Source organism: Melopsittacus undulatus, chromosome 3 (assembly GCF_012275295.1).
Source record: "Melopsittacus undulatus isolate bMelUnd1 chromosome 3, bMelUnd1.mat.Z, whole genome shotgun sequence".
Classification (NCBI taxonomy): domain Eukaryota; kingdom Metazoa; phylum Chordata; class Aves; order Psittaciformes; family Psittaculidae; genus Melopsittacus; species Melopsittacus undulatus.
In genome coordinates, this window is record NC_047529.1 from 74,966,731 (window position 1) to 74,991,169 (window position 24,439).

The 24,439-nt window shown below is 38.8% G+C and overlaps 1 protein-coding gene across 2 annotated transcripts in view; it reads left to right on the forward strand.

Moving 5' to 3' along the window:
• ADGRG6 (adhesion G protein-coupled receptor G6) overlaps nt 1–24,439 on the forward strand; it is a 111,316-nt gene that overhangs the window by 31,192 nt on the left and 55,685 nt on the right. For both annotated transcript variants that reach the window (XM_031049885.2, XM_005150047.4), the window contains exons 3-5: nt 9,659–10,000; nt 14,961–15,581; nt 21,350–21,418. In XM_031049885.2, the coding sequence (XP_030905745.1) occupies nt 9,659–10,000; nt 14,961–15,581; nt 21,350–21,418 (1,032 nt within the window). The remainder of the gene's footprint in view (nt 1–9,658; nt 10,001–14,960; nt 15,582–21,349; nt 21,419–24,439) is intronic.

A 24,439-nucleotide genomic window follows, 5' to 3' on the forward strand; every position in this document is an offset into this window, starting at 1 on the left:
GATTTTCACATTACCCCCTCCCTCTGGGGGAAATCCATAACTTTGTCTACAGTGTGAACTCCACTCATATGGGTCATGGCAGATTTACCCAGTCAGTATGTTTGTTTCCACTTCCATTTTCATTGGCACAAAACCAAACAACTAAGGGGAAACAGGCAGTGCAGGGCCCCCACCCTGGCTCTGAATATATTTTCTTCTATTGTAGCTGGTTCCCTCAATTTCCCAGATCAATCAAAACCTGTGGAGCCACTGCTGTGATAAAGTTGGTTGCTGTCAGGAGGTAGGATATTTGTGCTAGAATGATCAAGAGGGGCCAGAGCTTTTAGTATCAATGATAACTCAACAGAAATAAATACCTACTGAATTCCAGGGTAAAAATGGGGCCTAGTAGCATTACTGGATATCTGGAAACACACTGAATTTCTAGTGGTCTTTGTACTGTGCTAGGATCCCAATCTGAGAGAGTGAAGAGCATCAATTCCGACCTTTTCAGGGCTATCATAACATTATGGAGAGCTGGTATATAACAGATGCTGATAATATCAACACTTGGATGACTCAGAGGGCTCATTAAGATGCTAGTCTTGCGAAGTCAAGAGATCAGTTCCCTGAAATGTCCTGTCCAAAGTCTCAACAGCCTGCATATGAATAGTACACCCTAAATCGGTGTAAAGTTCTAGTCCCTCTATGTCCCTTATGAAAAGGATTAAGAATCATGCTGTGGTTTAGGTTTTTATTTGTGAGAAAATAAACAACAAAATATCTCAATGTGTAAGACCATGTTATACACTTTTATCATGAGGAAGTGAAGATCAGCTTCTGCTGTCTTGGTTTCAGTGAACTCTGCTGCTGGGTTTAGTAGTAGCTGGCTGCTGCCTGTGTTCAGTGCAAATGCTTCCTGAGTCAGTAATTTACTATTCTCACTTCTGCTTTTCTAATCTTAACCTGATTTGAAAATTAAGCTTTGCTCTTCCTGATTTTTTTGGTACATTGCTACTGTTACTGGCCTCAAGTGTATCCTGAAAGATAATTTTGATTATCATGTTAGAAACAGGATGTACTACCACCTGTTTCTCCCAGATTTACATGTAGTGTTTGAACCACCAAAACTAGCGAGACCTGCTCTATTGGCTCCTACATAAGAAAAACAAGATAGGGCCTCATTTTCTGCCTTGCATGGCTACTTTTCCTTTCCCACCCATGCACTGGCCATCTCTGTTCCAGTAAATGAGATGTGCTCTGCAAGGAGGCTGTGTTCTGCAAGGCTGTGCTGTGCTTCAGAGGCCAGCTCATGCCATGTCCCAAATGCACATGGTTATAAAACGAGGGTAGCTGTATTCAGGTTGCATTTTGGGAGTGGTCACTGACCTGTGCTGGCTGCTGAGCCATGCCCGGGAAGTGTTTGTAGAAGAGGTGGCTGGGCTGGCTTGAGCAGTGCCAGGGTCAGCCTCGCTCTGCAGTTGTCCAGGAGGTCAAGTCCCAGAGCGTAGGATTCTGCCCGCCATCAAGGTATGGCTATTAATACTGTTCCTAATCAGTTGTTGAGATTAGTTTTAAGCATAAACCAGAAGGTTTACAACTCTTTAGAGCATAAACCAGAAGGTTTACAACTCTTTAGAGATATGTCTCTTCTTATCAGCTGTTATGTATCTGGAGGGATTCAGAGGCCTTATTAGGTACTTGGAAAAATGTGTTGGCTTTCTGAATTTTATGTTCCTTACTCTGATACTTTTTGGGTCAGAGTTCCACAGGCTGATGTAACATGAGAGAAAATACTGTCTTTTATCAGTTTTCAGTTTGCTACATATAATTTCATTCACAGGCAACAGTTATACTTTCATATATGTCTATGTAATAGCCTATGAGAAGACTTTTTTCTACCATTTCATTTTTCTTAGGTGCACCAACTGGTTCTGCCATTTAAAGCGTATGCTGCAGGACATAATGCATCAGCATATGATGATGCGAGGCAAACTGATACGACTGGCCAAGGCATAGTACTGTCTTTGTCTCCTGGCTTCAGTAGCCAAAACCCAATTGTTGAATTATTTTGTGAGAGCACAATCTTGTCTTTCATTGAATTATAAAAGGCCCTGCCAGGGTTATGTGCTATTTCCAGTCAGGAATATGGAGGCTTTAAATTCTTGCTGGGTACAAGGAGTACTATGCAGATGATGCAATGGGAATGATGCAGAATAAAAGTCTAGAGTGAGTTTTTAGTAGTGCTTAAAATAGTGTTTTCTTACAAATCAATAAAAAAGTGACATTTACAAACTAAGAATAACAGGGATGAAAGATTCTTCCTAACTACATCTCTATTATATTCATGCTGTGCAAAATGTAACTGATTATATGTTGCAGCTTTAAGTAGGACAATATGAATTTTTCTCATATAAAGCTTATAAGATTTATATTTTTAATTATGCTGCTATATTACTGATGAGTTTATGCAGGTGGTTCCACATAAAAACTGGTAATGTTTATACTGTTGGGGATTCTATATATTCTACATGTATTAATATAAGTATGTATTTTAGGAATGGTTTAGAATTATTTAAATTGAACTGAGTTTCATTTTGGATGACCTACACTACACTGCCAGGCATTTAGTGACCAGCAGTTTAACTGTTCAGTGTTTGAGAAATTTAAACCCCCGCAAAGGTTAGCCAGAATGTGTTTGTCCACACGAGTTGTCCAGCACGAAAGCATGCTACTGATGCCTTTGCAGAGCTGTAAGTTAATATAACACCCTACTGACTGTGGCTGATGGGACATCTTTGAACCGTACCCAAAGGAACAATGCCTCTATTTTTAAGTGAGAAGGCAGGGAATAAAAGGCTTTTACATGGTGACAGTTTTAGAAAGTTCATAACTTAATTAGAATTAAACCTTGTCTTTCGTGGTCTTTAGGCAGAAGGTAACTTAGGAAATACATTCAATGACTGAAAGGAACTTTTTCTGGAATGATATTTTTTGATATAAAAGATGAACCTCTCACTCCCCTCCAGTTTCAGTCAGCAGCTTGGGAATCTAGAATATGCTCAGTTGCTTGGCAAGTAAAGGAAGGAAGAGTATGGTTGCTGTGTGGACATCAGGCTGGGTATAAAATGGTTCATTTTAATTATTTAATGATTTGGTAATCATCTTTTCATATGCAACCTGTGTGTCTGAGTGTAGATCTCTCTCTGAATGGGTGTTTTTTATGTTTTTATGGTCCAGTTAATATTTTTATGGTCCAGTTAATAATCCTTACCTTAAAATAGGAAGAAAATGATCAGAACCAGAGAGAATAGCACAGCCTTCCACACTGCTTGAGTCTGCGCAGTGCCTCCACTGCTGTTTTCATATGGCAATAGAGTCATGTCCTCCCATTCTGCCTTGAGGGGGCTGCAAGGATGAAGACAGGACTGTAAAGCTTCAAATACAGGATTCAAAGGCATCATTGTGCGGGACAGAACTTTAAACAGTTGCTGAATTTCAAGTCCATGCTTAAATCCAAATCAAAACTGTGAGATTTTGCTGAAGATTTTTGTGAATTTTGGGTTGTGCACACTGTAGAAATGCTGAAGTAGAAATGGTTCTATATTACCACTGCAAATCAGGGGTTCTTTACATTTATACAAAATCACAATCATGTTTCCAAACAGTAGATCTCAGCCCTGTAACATCGTGTGTGAAGGGACAAACTTTTATACCAGTCAGGATCAGAGTCTTCCCTTCTATTTATTGCAGAAATAATACTTTTTTATTGGTTTTGTCCTTTTTTTTCTTTTTTTTTTCTCTTTGTTTAAATCCAGATGTTTTAAATAGTTAGAATTAGGATTGTCTGTTTAATTTGATAATTACAATTCATGCTAACATGAAATTATGTGTTGTTTATAGTAATTTTTATCAGGGCCAGCATACCGTAGCAAAATAAGGACCTTTTTGCCAGGTCAAACAGCTTCTACAATTTGGAAAAGAAGCAAAAATAAACCTGCCACACCTCCTCATTTGCATTTCCTCAAACAGAACTCAATCAAATTGTGGGCTGTGCAGAGCAGACAACATGATTTGATGTGCAGGGGCTCCAGAAGAGTGCTATGCTTAATATTTTGCGTAAAAATTTGTATAGATCTTACCTGACAGCTAACTTTTAAGTGAATAAGCAGAGCATTACTTTATGTCCAGAGTGAGTGATGTGATACTTCTTTGCAATTACTATATTGACATTTTGCATATAGGTATTTTTGTAGATCTACAGATTGCCTTTACATCTGAAATGTTTTTTTAAGAGTGAAGATATGCTACTATTGAAGCCTTTGGCATGTGATAGCTGTTCTGGATTTAGTGTTTGTGTCTCGTTGGAATAACATGGGTTTGTTTGTTCTGTAGCCATTCCAGCCCACCCACACCTTGGTGGTTTGGCCCTTCCTCTTCCTTGCCTGCAGGTGTGCCCATTGCTGACCTCATTCACCCGCCTATTTGGAGTCATAAATACATTTAACCTAATGTTTGGTTATATCTCTGTTATAGCATTCTTGAAATAGAAAAAACTTCCAACAATTAATTGCCTATTATAAAGCAAGACTTTTTTTCTGCCTGAATTTCATCAAAAGATGTGTTTTTTCATGCTGTTACAGTAAATGTAAGCTTTCACTTCTATTTTGGGCTTTGCCATGTGCTTGCAAGTGCCTGTGTCATGTCACCTCCCCATGCTTCTCTCTTACTTAGTTCAAAATTACCATCCTTGTGCTACCTTTTAAGAATGTATGTAAAGTGCCTAAAGGTTCGCAGATGTCTACATGAAAACAAATTATAATTAATTCTGTACTGCTTTTTTATGTCTAAAGTACCACGTATTGTAGCTAAGAATTTCTGTGGATTAGGATTGGCCTGATTCTGTCAGGCAGGAGAAATTTGATTGTTCATTTGACTGGAGTTAACATAAACTGTTTTGTTCAGTTTCTGAAAATTCAATCCCAAAGCTCCATAGAGTTATTTCAAAATATTTTCATATGAAAGTTATATCCTCTACAGGGGAAATAAAATTAATTTTCATGCCAAAATGAAGTCCAGCCCCATTCTGTCTTACTTTTATGATAATCCTTTTAGCGGATTTAAAAAAAATACCAGTAATGTTAATTGAACCAGCACCGACTATCATTGGTATCCTGTGCTGCTGCCTACGCATATGTAGTCATTTACACTTTTGTAAGGTGGAAAATGCTGTACAGAAGGCCGGCTGCATGCCACAGCTGGAAAAAGAAAAACGTAGTTCAAGGTGTAACTTAGTGTGAAAACAAACTGGGTAATGCACAGTTTTCCAACACAGGCATTTTTCCCCAGAAATCTTGTTTCGTTTTGATTCTAACCTTCACAAATTTCAAGTCTTTAGGGCTGAAACAGGCACTGTCCCAAGATAGATTGCTTTTGCTCTTTTAAAAAATTCTTGGCCAGTTCTTTAGGACAGTTTGCAAATGATTCAACATGGTGTAGGGAAGACCAATACAGGTTACTTTCCTCTTCATAGAAACTCAAAAGTATATATGTGAAACAGGCAGAAAACTCCTAGAAGACAGAGAATGGTCTCAGGGTTAGGAAAATTGGCAACCATGAGAATGGGATTCTATCCCCACCTTTAGTGATAAGTTCCTATTAAAGATGGCCAGATTGCTTTGACCAAAATTTTCCACTGGCCACTAAGTACTCCTTTCTGGATTTTCTACAGTGGGCCAGATTGGCAGACTGCTCTTCCAGCTGCAGTTTAAGGTCACTGATAGTGTGCGTTGGACATATAAAACCCTGTACAAATACTAAGTAGTTAAGGAAAATCAGTACTCTCATTTCTCAGATTAGAACCCAAAATCCTTGGAAACTTTTGCCATTTTTGCCCATTATGTCCATGCCTAATGTTATCCTTATAAAGTGGGTATGATAGGAGGGAAAAAGCCATTTCCCCTGCAGTCTGTTCCGCTTCTGAAGTCAGTTAACATTTGTGAATAGCTTAGATAACTTGGGTAAAAGCTGTAGTGTACTCCAGAGGAACTTACTAATTTTACTTTATAGTATAATATTCTAGAAAGTATGATTCCTGCAGAAAAAAAAAAAAAACCAAAAAAACATTGATTATGAAATTAAAACCATACTCAGGTTATTCTCATGATGGAGAAGAATCAATTACCTAGTGAAACTTTCAATTTAGGAAGTGTTGAAAGTCCTTGATTTCACTATATGAGGAGGGTGCTCATTTTGGTTTGATGAAGAAAAGATGGAGAGCAAAGATGAAGGCTTTTCTGTATAAAATTTATTTAAAGAGTGAATTTCCTGTGGTTTGGAGTGATAAAATAATTGATAGGCAGATTCTGTGTATGTGGAGTTCCTGACCAAGAACATCATGCCTATATTTGTTTCCATTAAAATCAATAAAATATCTTAGATTGCTTGTAGAAATGTTTATGGTGTGTATTGCAGTAAGTATTCAGTATACACAGTTCAGAACTGGTCTGGGCCAATGGGATTGCAAAATATTTGTCAGCTTTGGCTGACAGCCTAAAGTTGCCACAGCAATTTTTTCTCTTTAATGAGTAAAATAGGTGGTGTTTATAGAAAAATAACTGTCTCACGAGAAGCTGTGCAAAAAGTTCCATTCAAAACCATTCTGTTTATATATAGTTTTGTTGTTTATTTTCTTTTCTTTTTACTTACTACTGTGGACATTTGCATGAAAACAGGCTATTTCTCCTTCAAATTGCAGTCATGGACATAATAGATACTATGCCAAAATGAAGCCAACGCACTTCAAAAAAGTAAACTATTTTGCTCACCAAATCTGTTTCTTCTGTGTATGTAAAGTTTGAGCACTTATTTTCCTGTCTAAATTTAGGGCCTGTTTTTTTGTGTTAGTTCTGTAAAACCAACAAAACAATATGGATATAATAATAATATGTCAGTGAATGACTAAAAAAGTAAAAAAACCCAGTAGCTTAAGTAACCTTTATGTTTTAGCATTTACAGTGACAGCAGGGAAAAAGTATTTTATTACATGTACTGGTTGGGGATTTTATACAGCTTAGCATCAGTGATAAATACTCATGAGAGAAATAAAAGGAAAAGCTGAGTCCTGTTTTGGCTGATGGTGATCAATGGAATTAATAAAGGTAGGCTTCTCTTAAGAATGTCTGTATTCTTTCTGATGGACACATTTGACTTTTCCAGTCTCAGGTTGAATGTAATATTCTGCCAGTTTGAGAGATATACTTTTACTGACAAGTAGCATAGCTTTTCTGGTTCAGCAGTGTTTTATAATGCCCTTAAGATTTACTTTAGGGGTCCAAGGCTGAATGAGTGCACATTAACACTTATGTTCCTATTCGTATTTACACCACTTCACAGCTTAGTCCGTGGCTTCAGGTCCATCTGGGTACACAGGGAATGTACACAGGGAATACTCTCAGCTGCCTAGATAGCCCTGTGTCATTTATTTCTCTGGCAGGAATGAGTAGGAGAGTGGGTGTGGCATGCTGCCAGATCCTCAGCCCTTGTAGCCCTCATCCTAGCAAAAATGCAGGCAGGAGTGTGAATCACTGAGCCTTCCAGCTGGAGGCAGCTCCAGCCAGAGCCATCTTACAGCTGCTGTGCCCTGTAGAGGTTCACTTGCTCTGGACTAGAAGACCACTGTGGCTTGTGGCATAGAGCATGCTTTTCCTATTCCTCCTCCTCTCACTCTAGGTGGTTCTCTGAAAATTGATACTTATCTGTGCAAAATCTACTGGATGAAGCTGTTTGTACAACTGTATGATTTATATTCACCATACCAATAAATAAATCCTAGAATCATAGTATCACAGAATAGTTAGGGTTGGAAAGGACCTCAAGATCATCTAGTTCCAACCCCCCTGCCATGGGCAGGGACACCTCACACTAAACCATATCACCCAAGGCTTCGTACAACCTGGTCTTGAACACTGCCAGGGATGGAGCATACACTACCTCCCTGGGCAACCCATTCCAGTGCCTCAGCACCCTAACAGTAAAGAATTTCTTCCTTGTATCCAATCTAAACCTCTGCTGTTTAAGTTTCAACCCATTACCCCTTGTCCTATCACTACAGTCCCTAAATGTTCCCTCTTTGGTTAATAAACGGATCAGGAGGGTTCTAGGGTAGGTGAGCATACTCCTCTGTAAAGATCTGCAGAGAAATTAGGAGCGGACAGGCTCCTGTTTCTACTGCATGATCATTTTCCAGTGTCATGAACTTCTTCCCAAGTTATTCTTCCCTGCAAATCTTTCAGACAGTCTTTTTTTTTCTCATCTGAAGAAATAAGAATCCCTCTGATCTTTTCTAATGTAGCCAGCTCTGAGAGCCCAATTAATTGCTCTTACCTCTTTGGGGCTGTATGAATTTGTGATTTTGAAATAAAAATTACAAAACCTCTGTAAAACGCACCTCACAGCTCTCCCTGCAGATGTAGGCTGCTTCTAGTTTTGCTGTGCAGCATCACAGAGTTAGGGTCCATATGCTTAGGTCAAACACCATTTGAATATGACTAAATGATATCAGGACCCAAGCAGTGGATAGAAACATCAAGGGTTCTTTGGAGAAGTTTGTTGTATTAATTCCTGGTTTATACCTGCTGTGTATGTACTTTATACTTGACAAATTTTTTAGTTGCTTTTTGCTTCTGCAGCTAATAATGCCTGCTCATATTGTCCTGTTTTTTCATACCTGTGATATTTGATGCAGGACTATTGCCTAGTGAAATGTTTGCAAAATAATTCAGCATGAGTGTGCCAGTTAAGCTCCTTTGATTGTCTGTTGGTGATATTCTGTTCCCACCTAGTTTGTTCAGTGCTGATTTGGCAAACTGTTGCAGGTTTTAGCAGCAGGCAGTTCACAGGAATTGTATCATATAATACACTAAGTAAATATGTGATAAATGAGGAAACAATAGACACAACCACAGCGAGTAACCAGGCTTGTCTTGTGAATGAGCACAGTAGGTGGGCAAAGGAGTATGAGGAATAGGAGAAGAATTTCTTAGAGCCTGACTGCCACAAACATGTCAATGGAGCTGAGTCAGCATAGGAAGAGTGCAGGAGTGCAGTAATTTGCAGTGGATTCAAAAGTCGGCTACCCTTCTGGGCGACATGGAGAGCATTTTCTGCTAATGCTGATGACTAACCTTTGTGAGCTCTGCAGAGCTGTTGCTTCTGACACTCTTCAGCCAGTCTCTGTGCTGCTGCATTCCAGGGACATTCCACTGGAAACAATAGCATGGCAAATTGCTGATGGAATGGCCACTAGTCTGCATCAGACCAGTAGCTAAAAATTGTAAATGACACCAGTCATCTTAAGAATTTGTTTGCCTTTCTGAATTAAAAAATCTTGCTTTTGCTTCACCTTTGTCCGGTCAATACACATAGCAGATTCATATTGTGTGCACAAATTGATATTTAGCACTATAATTTATATTTATTTTGTGTACATTTTCTGATATAAAATCTTATTTTGCTGCACTATTCTTCCAGCATTTTGCACACAGGCCTTTTTTCTGCCTTTCTTCCTCCCATCTCTGTTTATGTTTTTCTATATAGATCTACATTTAGTTATTGTGTTGATGATACTTTCCTGTTATCTCTCTTCCTGACATCAACCTTTCTCTGTTTTTCTTGCCAGCGCATGGATGCTATGACTGTAGGATCGTGCTAACTGACCCGTCTGGAGTTTTCACTTCTCCATGCTTCCCCAGTGATTATCCTAACAGCCAAGCATGCAAGTGGATCATCCGAGCACCTCATGGATTCATCATACAGCTAACATTTATTGATTTTGACATTGAAGAAGCTCCAGGCTGCATTTATGATTCACTAACATTAGACAATGGAGAAAGCCCAATGAACCTTTGTGGCATCACTGCCAAAGGATTATCCTATAACTCTACTGGAAATGAAATGATTGTGTCATTTAAAAGTGACTTCAGTATCCAAAAGAAAGGTTTTAATGCCAGCTATGTACGAAGTAAGTAAACCAAAAGCATTTCATTAATCTTTTAGATGTTAGAAGGAAATGTCCTATAAGGATTAGAATGACACTTCCTCAGTGAATCAAATCTTTCATAAGAAGAGAAAGGATGGAGAGACTGCAGGGTAAATCTGCAGAGTTCTCTTTTTTTTTCTTACTGAATTTCTTTTTCTTTGGGTGAAAATAAATTCTTTTATTCTGGAACAAGACATCAGATGTGTTAGAAAAACTTCTTCACATGCAGAAATTTTAGGCCTAGCTCTGGCTTTCCCTGCAAATTTATGCTGGAAGGTTTGGAAGCAAGACACTTCTCCTTCAGGTCAGTATACCTGCAGATGGACATAGAAAACTGAAGGAGAGCATTAAAGTGAACTTAGCTGAGCCAGAAATAAGGCCAGCACAGATCTCTGGCCCACCGAAATACCCAACAGTGGGGAGGAGCTGTGCCGAAGAACTTCTCTCAGGAGTGATTCTAGCCTCTAGAACAAACTCCCAGGGATGAACTGGCATTGCAGGATGGCTATCTTTCATCCAGCTCCTTGACCTTTCTTTCCCTTCCTTACATATGTAACAATGCTTGCTTTTAAAAAGGCTGCAGAAAAGGACACTTACTCTTACTCTCTAGAATATATGTGTACAAGCAGCATATGATTGATGTTTGTTTTGTTGCTTAAAGCATTAATTAGAAGTGGCTCTCACATGACAGTAAAGGGTGGTGAAGTAACAGAAGGACATTAGGATCATCACTTACAGGCCCCGTATGCTACTGACCATTCATTCCACTACAGGGTTATAGTTTACAGTTGCATGCTCTTAGTAGGTTTTCTTTTTCTTGAAGTCGAGCATTTATATTATTATATCACACTTCTGTTGGTTGCCTGGCTGCTGTAGAAGGACAGAGGAAGGAGGTTTACAGTTATCTCTTCAGTCACAAGTACATCTTCCTCACATTTTTTTAATATTTATTACGTACATTATATATTTTAACAAGATAGTTGCCCCCAGGAGTCATAAGAAAAGAGTACTCCTGATTTGCCAGCAAAATTTGTGTATAATTCTGAAAAAAAAGAAAAAAAATATGAGCTAAAAATACTTCTTTTTACTTTTACTGTCCTTTTTCATGCTGAAGAAATGAATGCAGTAGTAATTCTAGGAGCAGTCAGATTATGCAAAATGATTAATTTCCTTTTTCTTCTTTAATCTTTAATGAGATGACTCACAACTGGAATTGAAAGATGCAATGTTGACCTCAAATGTGTTCAGTGAGGAGGAGAGAAAAGGTCGACAGATATAGTAGGGAACCATCTGCAGGCAAAGTTCATGACAACGTTTAATCTGGCAATGGATGCAGAAAAGGGATGATAATGTACTGTTTTCCTTTAAGTTATAAAAGCATGTAGACAATTGGACAACCTCCATGCACACACACAGAAATTATGATGCATCTGCATGGTAGATGTTAGTGCTACACTCTCTTGTCCTTGCAAAGAGTTCCCAAAGCCATTGGAGAAATTGCACACCTCCTAACTTCAGGTTCCCAATGGAGCTGCAAAACTCCTTTGTCCAGCTGACACCATTGTTACTACTGCAAACATGATACTTGAACAAAATCATTCATTTGTCCTAGAGCAAGAGGAACAGGGTTATATTCATATTTTATTTCTCGGAAGTAGTCATATGTAAATAATGAAATTAAGTAGTTCAGTTTTGAGTTTAACAAAGTAATGTAATGGAAAGGGCTGTTCAAAGACACAGAAATTTTCTAACTGGAAATGGCATTTAGAAAGAGATTAATGGTACATCATAATATAAAATATGTACACAAAAAAAGGGAAAGACAAAATAAGAGAGTGAGTTTTGGGAATGAATTATCAGAGCATAGAACAGCTTTTGTGTGTCTGCTTAGATTTATGTAAGAGCAATTTCAAACTGTGTTTCACAGAGCATGTCGTGTTATTCATAACAAGTTGGCCACCCACACAAATGCTGGCTTTCCTGGTTGTCACCTTCTGCAACACACCAAAAGCAGATGGACGGGCCACATCCTTAGCTGCAGTAAATGAATGCAGCTTTGCTAGTCTTAGGATGGCTATGTCAATTTACAGCAGCTGAACAGCTGGCATGTTAAATAATTTTATAGTAACACTTAAGTGCATAAGTTAACTGGTGAGTAGAACTCAGTCACTTAGAGGAAGGCTAGCCAACAGACTTCTGTTAGCTCCCTTGCTGTTAGAAATGCTTGTGACGATGTTAACGTGAAATTAGCATAGAGTTGAGTAGCACTGCAGTAGCCTAGATTAAAAACACAGTTCAGTGAAATAGTAACAAAAAATTCTCAAACAAGTATTTGATATATAGGTGCTTGCAGACCTCATTAAAGGTAGTACATTTCTTCCAGCATCAATGAAAGGGCAGATGAAAGCAGAGAAGTTAGGAACAGCAGAATCCACCACTTAAACACCGAATCATGGTGAAAAGCCCACCAATTGTCAGGAAAGCAGTTTTCCCATCAAGGAATTGTAAAATACTTTCTAGAGACTTCTGGCTTGCTTACGTAAAGGGGCATACAAGATGTGAGACAGTGAGCTGCACGTAAGCTGGGGGCACTAAAAAGCAGCAGAGGCAGGCTTCATGTTTTCTCAGTGCTCCCATAAAAGCAGATGTGGATATCAGAACAGTGGGCTGCCTGTTGCTGGTCAATTCTGCTGCTTTTGGGCTGCCAAGGTTTTTGTGCGTTCTTCACAAGTAAATAGCAGTGTGTCCAAAAATACCCCTGTTCATTGTAATCCAGCTATCTTCCCAACAGAAACAATTTAACATCATTCTGAAAGCAGTCTAAACATTTGAATGAATATTCTAAGAATATATATGTATATTCTTTCTTGGAGAATAGCCAACTTCTCCAATACAAACGTATGAAATTCACCAGCAGGATGACTGGCTGTACAACTGTAATCAGAAAGGAGATCTCTGCTTTATGTTGATGGCACAATTCTGTTTTCTCCACAGGGACAAAATAGTTGTTAGTTTTCTTCTTTCACTCTACAGGAAAGGTGCCAGTGGTTAAATCTGTTGGATGACTACAGTGAAGCTGGGTAGACTTGTTCAGTGCTGAAGCAATGTCTTCCCTGTTTATTTCTCTTTCTATACTGTTTAAATGTGACCAGGTGGTTCATAACTCTGCTCACCATCCTAACACAGGAAGGACAGCATTCATATGAATGAGGTTTCTTTCTTCTTTTTTATCCTTATACTTCTTCTGGAACACTTCCCATGTTATGTAAAGAAGCTTACAGTATAATAAACCCATGAAAAAAAAATGCCCTTGTTTTCAGTGGAGAGTTGAATGCATTTTCTATCTATAAAATTTTTACAACACACTTTTGCCCTTAGGAAGGAAAAAAAATATCTGCAAAGTAAAACCAGTCATTATAAAGGCCAGTATTTTTCTCTCTTCCCTCCCATTCTCCATTTGCTGGGTTGGCAGATAATGCACAATGTTATTTTACTATATGTTTGTCAAATTATGTCCTTGTGTATATCCAAATATGGTAGTTTGGAGCTCAGAGACTTTGCAAGCTGCTGGCAAAGGGAAATTGCGATTCCACAGACTACGCAGAATCCTTATACCCCATGTATCTACCTCTTTTCTTAAGTGTGGTGTGACAGTTACCCTTTCTTTACATGTCTCACCATCTCATTGAAGGGGTTTTATTTCATTCTGAGAAAGGAACAGTAATTAATGTATGTGTTGTGGCATCCCTTAAAATCGCAGAAGAGACTAGGGATTAATTGCTGTGACAGTTACTGTTTCAGATAGAGCAAGAAACAGTTTCAGTTCCAGCATATAGACTGAAAATGTGTAAAAGAGGTAGCAGACATTTGCTGGAGATGTCGTCTGTCACAAAACTGTGGAACCACAAGTGAAACCAAAGGGTGCTGCTGACTTCAGTGCCTTTGCATTTCTGAAAACCTGAAACTTCTTTTTGTGGAGAAATTTACTAGAAGAATTTCGCTGCCATACATGCGCCAATAAAACTGAGCATATTGACAATTCTGAAAAATAATGTTCTCCAAAGTACAGTGAACAGAATTGTCACTAATATCCTCATGCAGAAAAAGCATATGTCGTGTGACACTGGTTTTCACATTTGGTGTCTGCCATTTTGCCAGTGCAAATGAGAATACTTAATCATAATTAGAGACAAAGTAATTCCGTGCATGCCTAAATACCCTTACTGCAGTGCACATTTGCAGGAGGGCTAACTATTTCTAGGTACTTGTGCAAAATCCAAAATTGCTGACACAAATATTAGCAAATGGAGAACAGCTTGGATATAAATATTCATGGTTTCAGTATTTGACCAGAAGGTTGCTGGGGACAAAATGAGAAGATGCCTAATGCATTGTAGAAACCCTTTAGCTGGATTCAAGAACAAAAGGCTTCAGTTTGCCAAGGAATTTAATGGGGCTTTCTTCTGTTGCAGTATTTAAAAGAAGCAAGATATGAACTTGACTGGTGTAATGCAGTCATGCAGACAACTGAAAATAATATAACTTAAAAGGAAGTCATACTGTGTTTTTCAAGTAACTTGTTTATTTCATTGCCTAATGCATCCTTACTAGATGAATGAATAGTAATTTTTATAAAGTGAGCTGAGGCAGAGTTAGAAGTTAGTAGGTAATATGTCCTCATATTGCTGTTAATGCATCTTGAGAGGCTGTTAACAGCATTCTCCATTGTTACTGAAAAGAAGCTGTACATTTTCACTTGAGTGCACTCCCAAGCCAAATTCCTCTTTGTAGGTGCTATTGGTATATTACAGTGATAAAAACACCTGATGAATGTTTGATTTAATGAATGTAACTTTAGCCTCTGCTGCCAGTCTGCCTTTATTTCTATACGATGATTTTTTATTTTTATTTTTTTAATTTATTTATCTGTTCTTGGTTCTAGTTGCTGTGTCTCTGAGGAATCAGAAAGTCATCATTCCCCAGGTTCCTGATGTTGATGCTGTGTCCGTGGCAGAGACTGTCTCAGTGCCAGAGCTCAGCCAGTTTACGCTGTGCTTCGAAGCAACCAAGGGCAGCAATGATGACAATGATGACTGGAAGGTTTTCTCCTACACCGATGCATTGTCAAAAGAATTCTTCAGCTTTGGGAAGACCACAAAAGGCCATTTTCTGTCCATCTCAGGCACCCAGTGCATCCTTGAGAATGCATTGCCCCGAAATGCAGAGTTTTTCACGGGAACTTTTCAACAGCTCTGTGTCATAGGGGATAGCTTCTCGGGCAGCATAGGTATATATGCCAAAAGCACCTATCATATAGTGTACTGTCCAGGTATGTTTGGCAAAGTTATCCCTGGAAACGGCAGGCTGGTGCTGGGCTCTAACAGCAATGAAGTGAGCTCTCTAAATGGGGACATTTACAACTTCCGCCTCTGGAATTTCACCATGAATGCACAAACACTGGCCAACCTCAGCTGTGATGTGAAAGGAAACATTGTAGACTGGGAAAATGAATTCTGGAGTATTCCAACTTCAGCACTGAAAGCAGAAAACAATTTGAGTTGTGGTGAGTATGCCTTGCCAAATCTTTTTTTGCTTATTTTCCCCCTACACTTGTGCATTGTGCTGAACATATCATATACCAGCATGGAAAAAAATAAGAGTTTCTGTGAAAGCAATACAGCTAGCTCTTACCTTTATTAGGCTTCAGCTCAACTCTTGCCATATGCAGATGCTTTGAAAGGGTGTAGATTTGATTCCCTAAAGGAAAAGAACAAGTCCTCTGAGTATATTGAGTTGCTGCTTGAAATGATCTGCATATCAAAGTTTTTTCTGAGCAGTTTGTTTCCTGGCCTTCTACTCATATGAAATGGGGATAATAGGCAAGTACATGCTAGCTTTAAATAAGATTACAGTGATATCTGGAGAAAAAAAAATGTGTTCACCATTTAGGAAATAGTTTTGTGCCTGCCCTTTGGCCCTCTTGATTAGCCAGAAGGAGCATTTGCTAGCCTTGTGCTGTTATGTGCAGAGCCAGCAAAAACAGTGACAAAACAACAATGTATATGAGCAGAAAAGTATGAGAAAAGATTAAATTAGAGGAGGCAGACAGGAAGAGTTTTAGATCAAAATCATTGTGTTTTATCTTCCTGGTGACATATTATCAGTTCTTCTTTATCTGGTAATTACTGAAGGACTTTCTTCCTGTAGATTACTCTGGAAGATAAATTTCAGTACATTGTCCAACCTCTTCTCATTTCATGCCTCAGCTACTCAGATACACCAACCATATCCTGGGCTGCATCAAAAGGAGCGTGAACAGCAGGGTGATCCTGCACCTTTACTCTGCTCTCATGAAATCTCACTTGGAGTACTGTGTGCAGTTCTGGTGTCCTCAACATAAGAAGGACATGGAGCTGTTGGAGCAAGTCCAGAGGGCCACAAGGATGATCAGGGGGCTGAACCATCTCCTGTATGAAGACAAGCTGAGAGAGTTGGAGCTGTTCAGCCTGGAGAACTCACATAGTGATAGGACAAGAGGCAATGGGTTCCAACTCAAACAAGAAAGCTTTAGGTTAGATAAAAGGAAGAAATTCTTTACTGTGAGGGTGGTGAGGCACTGGAACAGGTTGCCCAAATAAGTGGTAAATGCTCCATCCTAAGGATGTTCAGTGTTCAAGGCCAGCTTGGACAGAGCCTTGGGTGACATGGTTTAGTGTGAGGTGTTCCTGCCCATGGCAGGGGGATTGGAACTTGACGATCTTAAGGTCCTTTCCAACCCTAACCATTCTATGGGTCTCATAATTGTCCAGGTGTAATTCTTACATATGTATATGTTGTTACAGGTGGTTGACAGTTTTCTGCTGGAACATCAAAAACTGAAAACCTTTGTCACTTTGGACCAATGTTTTTTCTTCTTTTTGCTTAGTAACAACTTTAGAGGTATTTAGATAATTATAAAATGCATAGGGAAAAATCTTGGCAGCAGTAACCTATACACACGTGTATGCTTGTGAAAATCAGCTCTTATCAGAGTTTGAGCCCTCCTATTATAGCAAATATGTTCCTGGCATTTGTTAAAAAAAAACAACCAACCAAACAGAAAACACCCAGAAAAGTCAAACTAAACATTTACAAATATTGGTGAATAATTTCTGAACCATGTAGGGTCTCTTCATATCTAACGTCCTTTCCAGTTCTGCCCTCTTGTCCCTTTGACACCTTACTTCTTGTTAGTTTAGACATAATTTAAATAGTGTCAGTGTAAGCATCTCCTGACAGCACATCTGCCAGCACTCTTAAGAATCCTCTCTTGAAACAGAAGCTGGTATCATTAAGGTGTGCTGGTTTCTGTATCTACTAGCTCATGAGTGATTAAGGTGGCTAAGAAAACATCTTGTTTGCTTTAGTTCATGCAAACCAGTGTGAGTTACTCCTTCACAGCTAAACTCACTGGAACAGTTCTCAGCATTCCTCTGCTAAAAAAAATTTAAGCAACACCTCTATGAAAACACAAGCAACGAAGTGTCTTCACCCCTCTACCAGAACAAAGAAAAGACTGATCTAAACAGTGACCAAGACTGGTGAAGGCCTTCTAGACAACAAAAAATTACAACCACAAAGTTGCTTTTCCGTCAATACAAACTGATCTGACTGAGAATAACTTCCCAGACATTCTTACTCCTCTTACACCATTATACCATGAAGACTACCACAATACTTTTACTGAACAGCCTACCACGACCTATGTAAATGTTGTGGTTGTATTTAATTTTGACTGGAGTATGGGTCTTTGCCCTTCTTTCTGTTAGAAGCTGTATAGTTCTGTGACACAAATGTAATACCACAGCTGAGCTCAAAGAAACAGTACCTTTATTTTCATTCCACAGCTTTATTCCTTGGGATGTCATTGTTCAGTGATTCCTTACAGCAGGTTATTAGTTTAGGAAATGTGCATTAGTATTCACAGGTTGGGTTCAGGTGTCTATACAAGCCGTTTCAAATATATGTAAGCATTGTTACTTCCTGTAGGCCTATGAAAAAACTAATTAGTCAGTCTTTTTCTTTTACAGATGCTAAATCACCCTCTGTGATACAGTCTTTCCTGACCCAGAGATTTTGTAAAAGAAAATACTGAGTGCAGTGCCATTTCAAACATGGTTACTAATCTCAGAGATGGAATTGTTAGAATTTTCTTCACTTCATCTTCTTGAATAAAAGACATCATTGTAAAACCAGCCTTCAACAGGAGAGTTGATGAGTCAGGCTGTCACCCATGTATAAACCACTGACAGTGGGGGGATGGATGGAACTGATTAGGTTTCATTTAGCAGCAATGGAAGGATTTAGGCAGAAAAGAGGTTTCTGCACAGCTCCAATGCTTCCCCAGGAAGTGGCATGTAGCTTAAAAAAACCCAAGCCACGCATTTAGCAATGATCTCAACATATCTGGGCCTGAACAATGCTTACATTTTTCAAGGGGTATTATTTCCATGTTTTTTCAAACAAAGATTTTACAAGTAGATTTACGGAGCATAAAAACACTGGCAAATTGTTCCAGATAATCTTTTCTTAGTTTTACCTTCTCCTACTTTATTCCTTAGACTAATGTTTTCACAGCTGTGCAATCATGGTGGGGTGTTTCTGTAAGACTTGATGGAATTCTGTTTTTATTGCAGTACCTTCAGACGGCTTGCATTTAAAGGTATATGTACACAGCCTAGGTATCCAGACTACTTTTAAAACAAGTAGCCTAGGTAACGATAGCAGTGTACTACCACCAGTTCAGAGCTCAGTGCAGGCAAACTGAGGAGCATTTAATCAATTTCTGATACTAATTTTGGAGCCTGCACTGGCTACATCCATAGCAGGATATGACCTACTCAGTTAAGGGTAATGTGGCCCCATGTCTGATCATGCCTGCAATTCACTTGCTTCATGTGCACTTCATATGAGTCCTTCACTCCTCAAAGCCAGAGGAATTCTTAATTTTGCTCTCAGATTTAATTCAGTGTGGGATCTGTCCTCCTTAGGCAGCTGAATGATGTTCCTGGCTGAGCTAATTGCCCTCAGTGCTGTTAATGAATAATGGAAAGAAAAAGACTGTTTGAAAGGTCAATGCATCTCATACTGGAGAAGATGTTTCAGTGAAATCAGAAGTTTGTTGCTGTAGGAGTTCCTCTTCACTGACTATAAAGAAAGTATAGAATGACAAGCAGATATGGATGTCTTGAGTTTCAGACATTTAGAGTAAGATATAGGCAAAGTTTCCATAATACAACTCCATATCTTCTGTTCTCATTGCTGACCATGCTACTTGGCTTCATAAATATATTTACTGAAAACATTTCTCTTTAAAGTATACAGTTGTGGTGGGTTAGTGCTGTTTGTATGACAGGTGCCCACCAGAGCTGCTCTGTCACTCCCCTCCTCAGCTGGACAGGAGAGTGAAAATATAACAAAAGGCTCACAGGTCAAGATAAGAACAGGGAGAGATCACTCAGCAATTACCATCATGGGCAGGTGGATATCTTCTCCACTGTGGACCTCCGTAGGCTTCAGGGGGACAGCCACCATGGTCTGCACCACGGGCTGCAGGGGAATCTCTGCTCCATTGCCTGAAGCAGTTCCTCCTCTCCTTCTGCACTGACCTTGGTGTCTGCAGAGCTACTGTTCTCACATGTTAGGACTCCTCTCTCTGGCTGCAGTTGTGCAGTTATTTTTCCCCCCTTCTTAACTATGCTATCTCAGAGGTGCTACCACTGTCACTGATGGGCTTGGCCTTGGCCAGCAGTGGGTATGTCATGTAGCTGAATGGCATGGGCTCTACTGGACACAGGGGAAGTTTCTAGTAGCTTCTTACAGAAGCCACCTCTGTAGACCCCCTGCTACCAAAACCTTGCAATACAGAACTGATACAACAGTCTTCTGACTTAAGTGTTTTGCATAGTTGGATTGTATTTTTTTTCAGTTTCACTAAGTAAAATAGTTTTTAACTGCTCACTGAAGAAAATACAGAGGTCCACAGATTTTCCAAGACAACTTTCAGGTGATTTTTCCATTATACAGAACCAAAAGGAGATAAGTTACAGGAGGTTTTGATATTGACTGTTTAATACTAGCAAATATATTTTTAGGGGAAGAAAAAAAATTCACACAGGAGGTACTGCATCCACTTAGAGCATCCTTCCTGGAGTGCATGGGAGGTGTACCAAGGAATTGACTTTGTCTGAATCTCTTAATCCATTTAAAAAAACCCAACCAACCAACCAACAAAAAAACCCCACGAAAAGCCACAAACCCCTCCCCCCACAAAAAAACCCCAAACAAAACAAACAGGTTTTTATATTTGTTGAGGATCGCATGTTTTTAATTCTGCCCTACATGTAATGGTATCTGTGGCCTGACATGATTGATGTGTTGAGGCCCCATACTTCATCTGTTCTTGCATCACAGGAAATACTTTCCTAGCTATCTTTATGAGCTGGCGGGTGGTGGCTCTTTAATTTTATGGAAGGATACAATGTTTCATGAGAGAACCTCATTGAGCACATATAAACTAGAAGTGATAAAGCAAAAGCCGAAAGGGCAAACTCTCCCAGTAGGTTCATATTATGCCATCCTGTATGGCCCCATTATTTTCAGCGCAATGTGCAAAAGCTGCTCTATCTGCAGCTGAGCTGCTGGCATACACAAAGTGTGATTAATGCGGTTTCACCAGTTCTTCTTTTTTAGCCGTTCTTATATGCCCGGTTTTTGTCTTCAAATCATCAAAGTGTGTACATGTTATGAATAATTCAGTGGAGATACAGACTTGTAACATTATCTGCGTATAAATCCTGCATACCAGAATATTAATCACAACCACGCCCTGGGCAGAGGAACAAGTTTAATCACCTTTTATCTAGTTGGTGTCTGTCACAGGCAAATTACTCAGAGGTGGAAGGTGGGTAACCTGTGCTACAGCAGCAGAGCATGATTGCTTCTCTGAGGCTCATTGGGATTACATAAATCCTGTGGCCTGCTGACCCCTTTGCTTAAAGCCATTTCACAGAGTACACACAGGCTGCATTCATTTAATGCTATGTTATTTAGCGAAAACTAGGATACTTAAGTCACTGTAACTTGCAAGTCAGGGGGGGTTTCATTGATCCCTCAACTGCAACAGAAAATTCAAACACATATATCTTTCAGGCAAATGGCAGTATCAGTTTTGCCACTGAAAGAAATCAGGAAAAGGACTGTGTCACTGTGAAGTGTAATGTATTTTGAGACATGATAGTTTTATGCCCAGTAGCCAAACCTTTCTAACTATTTTGCTTCCTTTTCCTAAAGGCTCATACCTAATTCCCTCTTCCACAATTGAACCAACCAGTTGTGCAAACCTGGGAAGCCTTTGCCAAGGTAAGAAGCCCAGGTTATTTTCTCAATTTCATCTTTGTGATATCTTTATTTTCCTTGGTTGTTCTTTTTTTTACTGCTTTTCTTTTTTATTATTATTTCTAAAAGGGTGAACTGCAATAAATAATAGCAAGGAAAGGAATTCTTTAGTCTCATCAAGTGTGTGGGTGTCCTGTATGTACAATATGTGGAAAAAATGTGATCACTCCCTTGATAATACATTTTCCAGATAGTCTCCATAATATCAAAACTGAATTAATTGACTGCTTTCTTTTCTTTCTCCATCTCTTTTTCTCCTGCACATTTTGATAGTAAAATATTAACTAGGATAAGAAGTAGGTACATCTGTAAATAAAAAAAAGCAGATGTAAATAAAGGATCTGACTATTCATTTTTTTCCAATAAACTATTTTGAGGCTAAGTACTTTTGAGATTAGCAGGTGAAAATTTAGCATCAAACTGCAAATTCCAGCAGCTATTAGTTAATGAAACACTTTATACAGTGCTTAGTGATGGTTAGTAGTGTAAAAATTGCACATATAAGAATATATTATGTGGTTTTAAGGTAAGCTCAGTTGAATGCAAAGAGCAGGTGAAGTCTGGAGATTTCCATGCCAAGTGAATTGTTGAACATGCAGGGACAGTTAATTCCTTCTGCTCTGCTTAGAGATGAAAGTTGTATAAAAACACTCAATGTGACCAACATCAGCTCATTTCCATGATTCCTTCGTGAACACAGACCTGCTAATGAGGTGTCATGCTATGTTAAACTTCAATCACAGCAGCAGCTGCATCAAAAATAATGTCTAGCTCTGAATCCTTTTAAAGCTGAATGGTGAAGCAAGGATATAGCAGAGAATAAAATATAAAAGGAGGGGAGGAAGTCTCAGGAGTCTTTCAAACTGACATGTAGAAGTAAATCAGTTTGAGTTTAACAATACGAAAGATGCACTCTCCTTAGGAAGCCAGTAAGAGATCTATGTCAGTCTTCAGAGTACTCCCAGATTTTCCTGAGGTAAATTTATCATGTTCTTGGAGCATGTTGCACTGGTCTCCACAGGGAAAGTGAAATGCAGTAATGTCAGATTTCAAAACAGTAATTTTCAGGTGTAATATTAACAAAGCACAGTATGATCTAAATAATGCTACCTGAATACCTTAAGTAAATGTGACAGTAACAATTATCAGTATTGGCCTTTTTATATGTAAAAGGTAATATAGCTCCCATATAAAGAACTTCTTGTATTCTCCTGGAAGAGCTCAGAGCATTTTCCTCTATCAAAATGGGATGGTATGATAGAACACTAGGTCAGCCAATATGACTGCAGAAGTGGGCACACTTTCAGCAAAGCAAACTTGCTTTTCTAAAAGCCTCATCCTTTTTTTCAGCTTTATTAACTTGTTTAGTAGAAGATGTTGCCTCTAGTAAAAGATGCTACTTTTCAAACTTGCCTCTCTTAACTTCTTAGACCATCACATCTTCAATAAAGACTGAGTCCTTTCACTAAGGTAATACTCTCCTTTTTCTTCTGAAAAGCATTTGCTAAAGTGTCACTGGTGTTCTGTGTTTGTCACTTTGGAAGTGACAGATCAGATTTACCATCGTCATCACCATCATCATTATTGTCATAATAATGAAAATCATAAAAAAGATGTCTGTCTATTTCTGTCAGCAATGCAGACTTATTTTAAACTGAGAGGCCAGTTTGGATTCCTTTTTTATTTGTTTGTTGTGTGTTGTGCAATTGCACCAGTAACAAAGTTTATGCATGCCAGATTGTGTCAGCTACAGTCTGATGAAAGAGCCATTTTCTCCATTATGCTTAGCAAATATTTTCATTCATTGGAACATGCCTCCTTTAATGGTGTTCACTGGAAGACAGAGTCAGGAAGAACCCTTATAACTTGTTTCTCAGACAATATAACCCTGAAGTTTCATGGAAGAAAAGGTTTTTTATATTATAGGGTGTCACTTTATATATTCACATTCCCAGTTAGAACCTGTTTACTGGAATGTCCAACTCTTCCTTCTCTTGCCCTAAGCTTCTTGTTTCACTGAAACCTGAGCATAAACCTGCTCCCTAAGCCAAGACCTGAGTTTGTGACTTTCAGACTCAAACGGTTAGCTAAAACAACCACACAAAAAATCAGAAGTGCAGTTTCTTGCCTAAAATACAATCACTTAACCTTTTCAGGTTGGTTCTTGGTCAAAATCTGCAAAAGCAACGTAACGCTGAGATTATACTGCACTAACCTTCAGATTTTAAAAAGAGTTTTCAGGAAAAAAGAAATCTGTCAGTGAGTGAATTTGCATTCCCTGGGAGTTACTAGAAAAAAATGAAATAATTTTCCAAACCATTATTTGAAAATGTAGTGGTATGATCTTTGAATTCCTTTTGCATGTTTATCTTCCCAGTCCATTACCAGAGGGAAATTTGCAGTTTGATTTTGAGAAGTCTTCTAGCTGGGTCTCCTCAGAAGTATTTCCCAGGGTTGTGTGGCATGACTCCTGTTAGTGTCAGGGGGAATAATACAGCCGAGATCGGACATGAAGCTTTCAAAATATATAGTCCATTTCAATTATACCAAATGTGATTTCAGTTCTCTTTAGTGAATGAATTCAATGGTGATAATTGGATCCTTACTTGGGTGTTTTAGTTTCAAATTTGTTTGTCGTCTTCAGGTCCTGAGCAGGGACAATTACTCTTTTCACAAGGAATATTCTGTGTTCATGCATCTTAGATCTGTTTTCTGATCTTTGTGCAGCTGTTTGGATCTGAAGCTCTTATAAGAGGATTTTGAGTTTATGAAAGCAGCAGGACTGATCTTGCAAATCTTACACTTGCAAAACTCCCACTGAAGTCAGTGAAAGTGAAGATTGCAGGATTGGGACCTCAGTTCATATCGATTTATCACTTTCTGCAGGAAAAAAAAAGTTAAAATATGGCATTGTGTGTAGATGTTTTCATTTTACATTGTCATGCGTTGTTCCCATTTTGTCTTACCGTATTAACATTCATATTT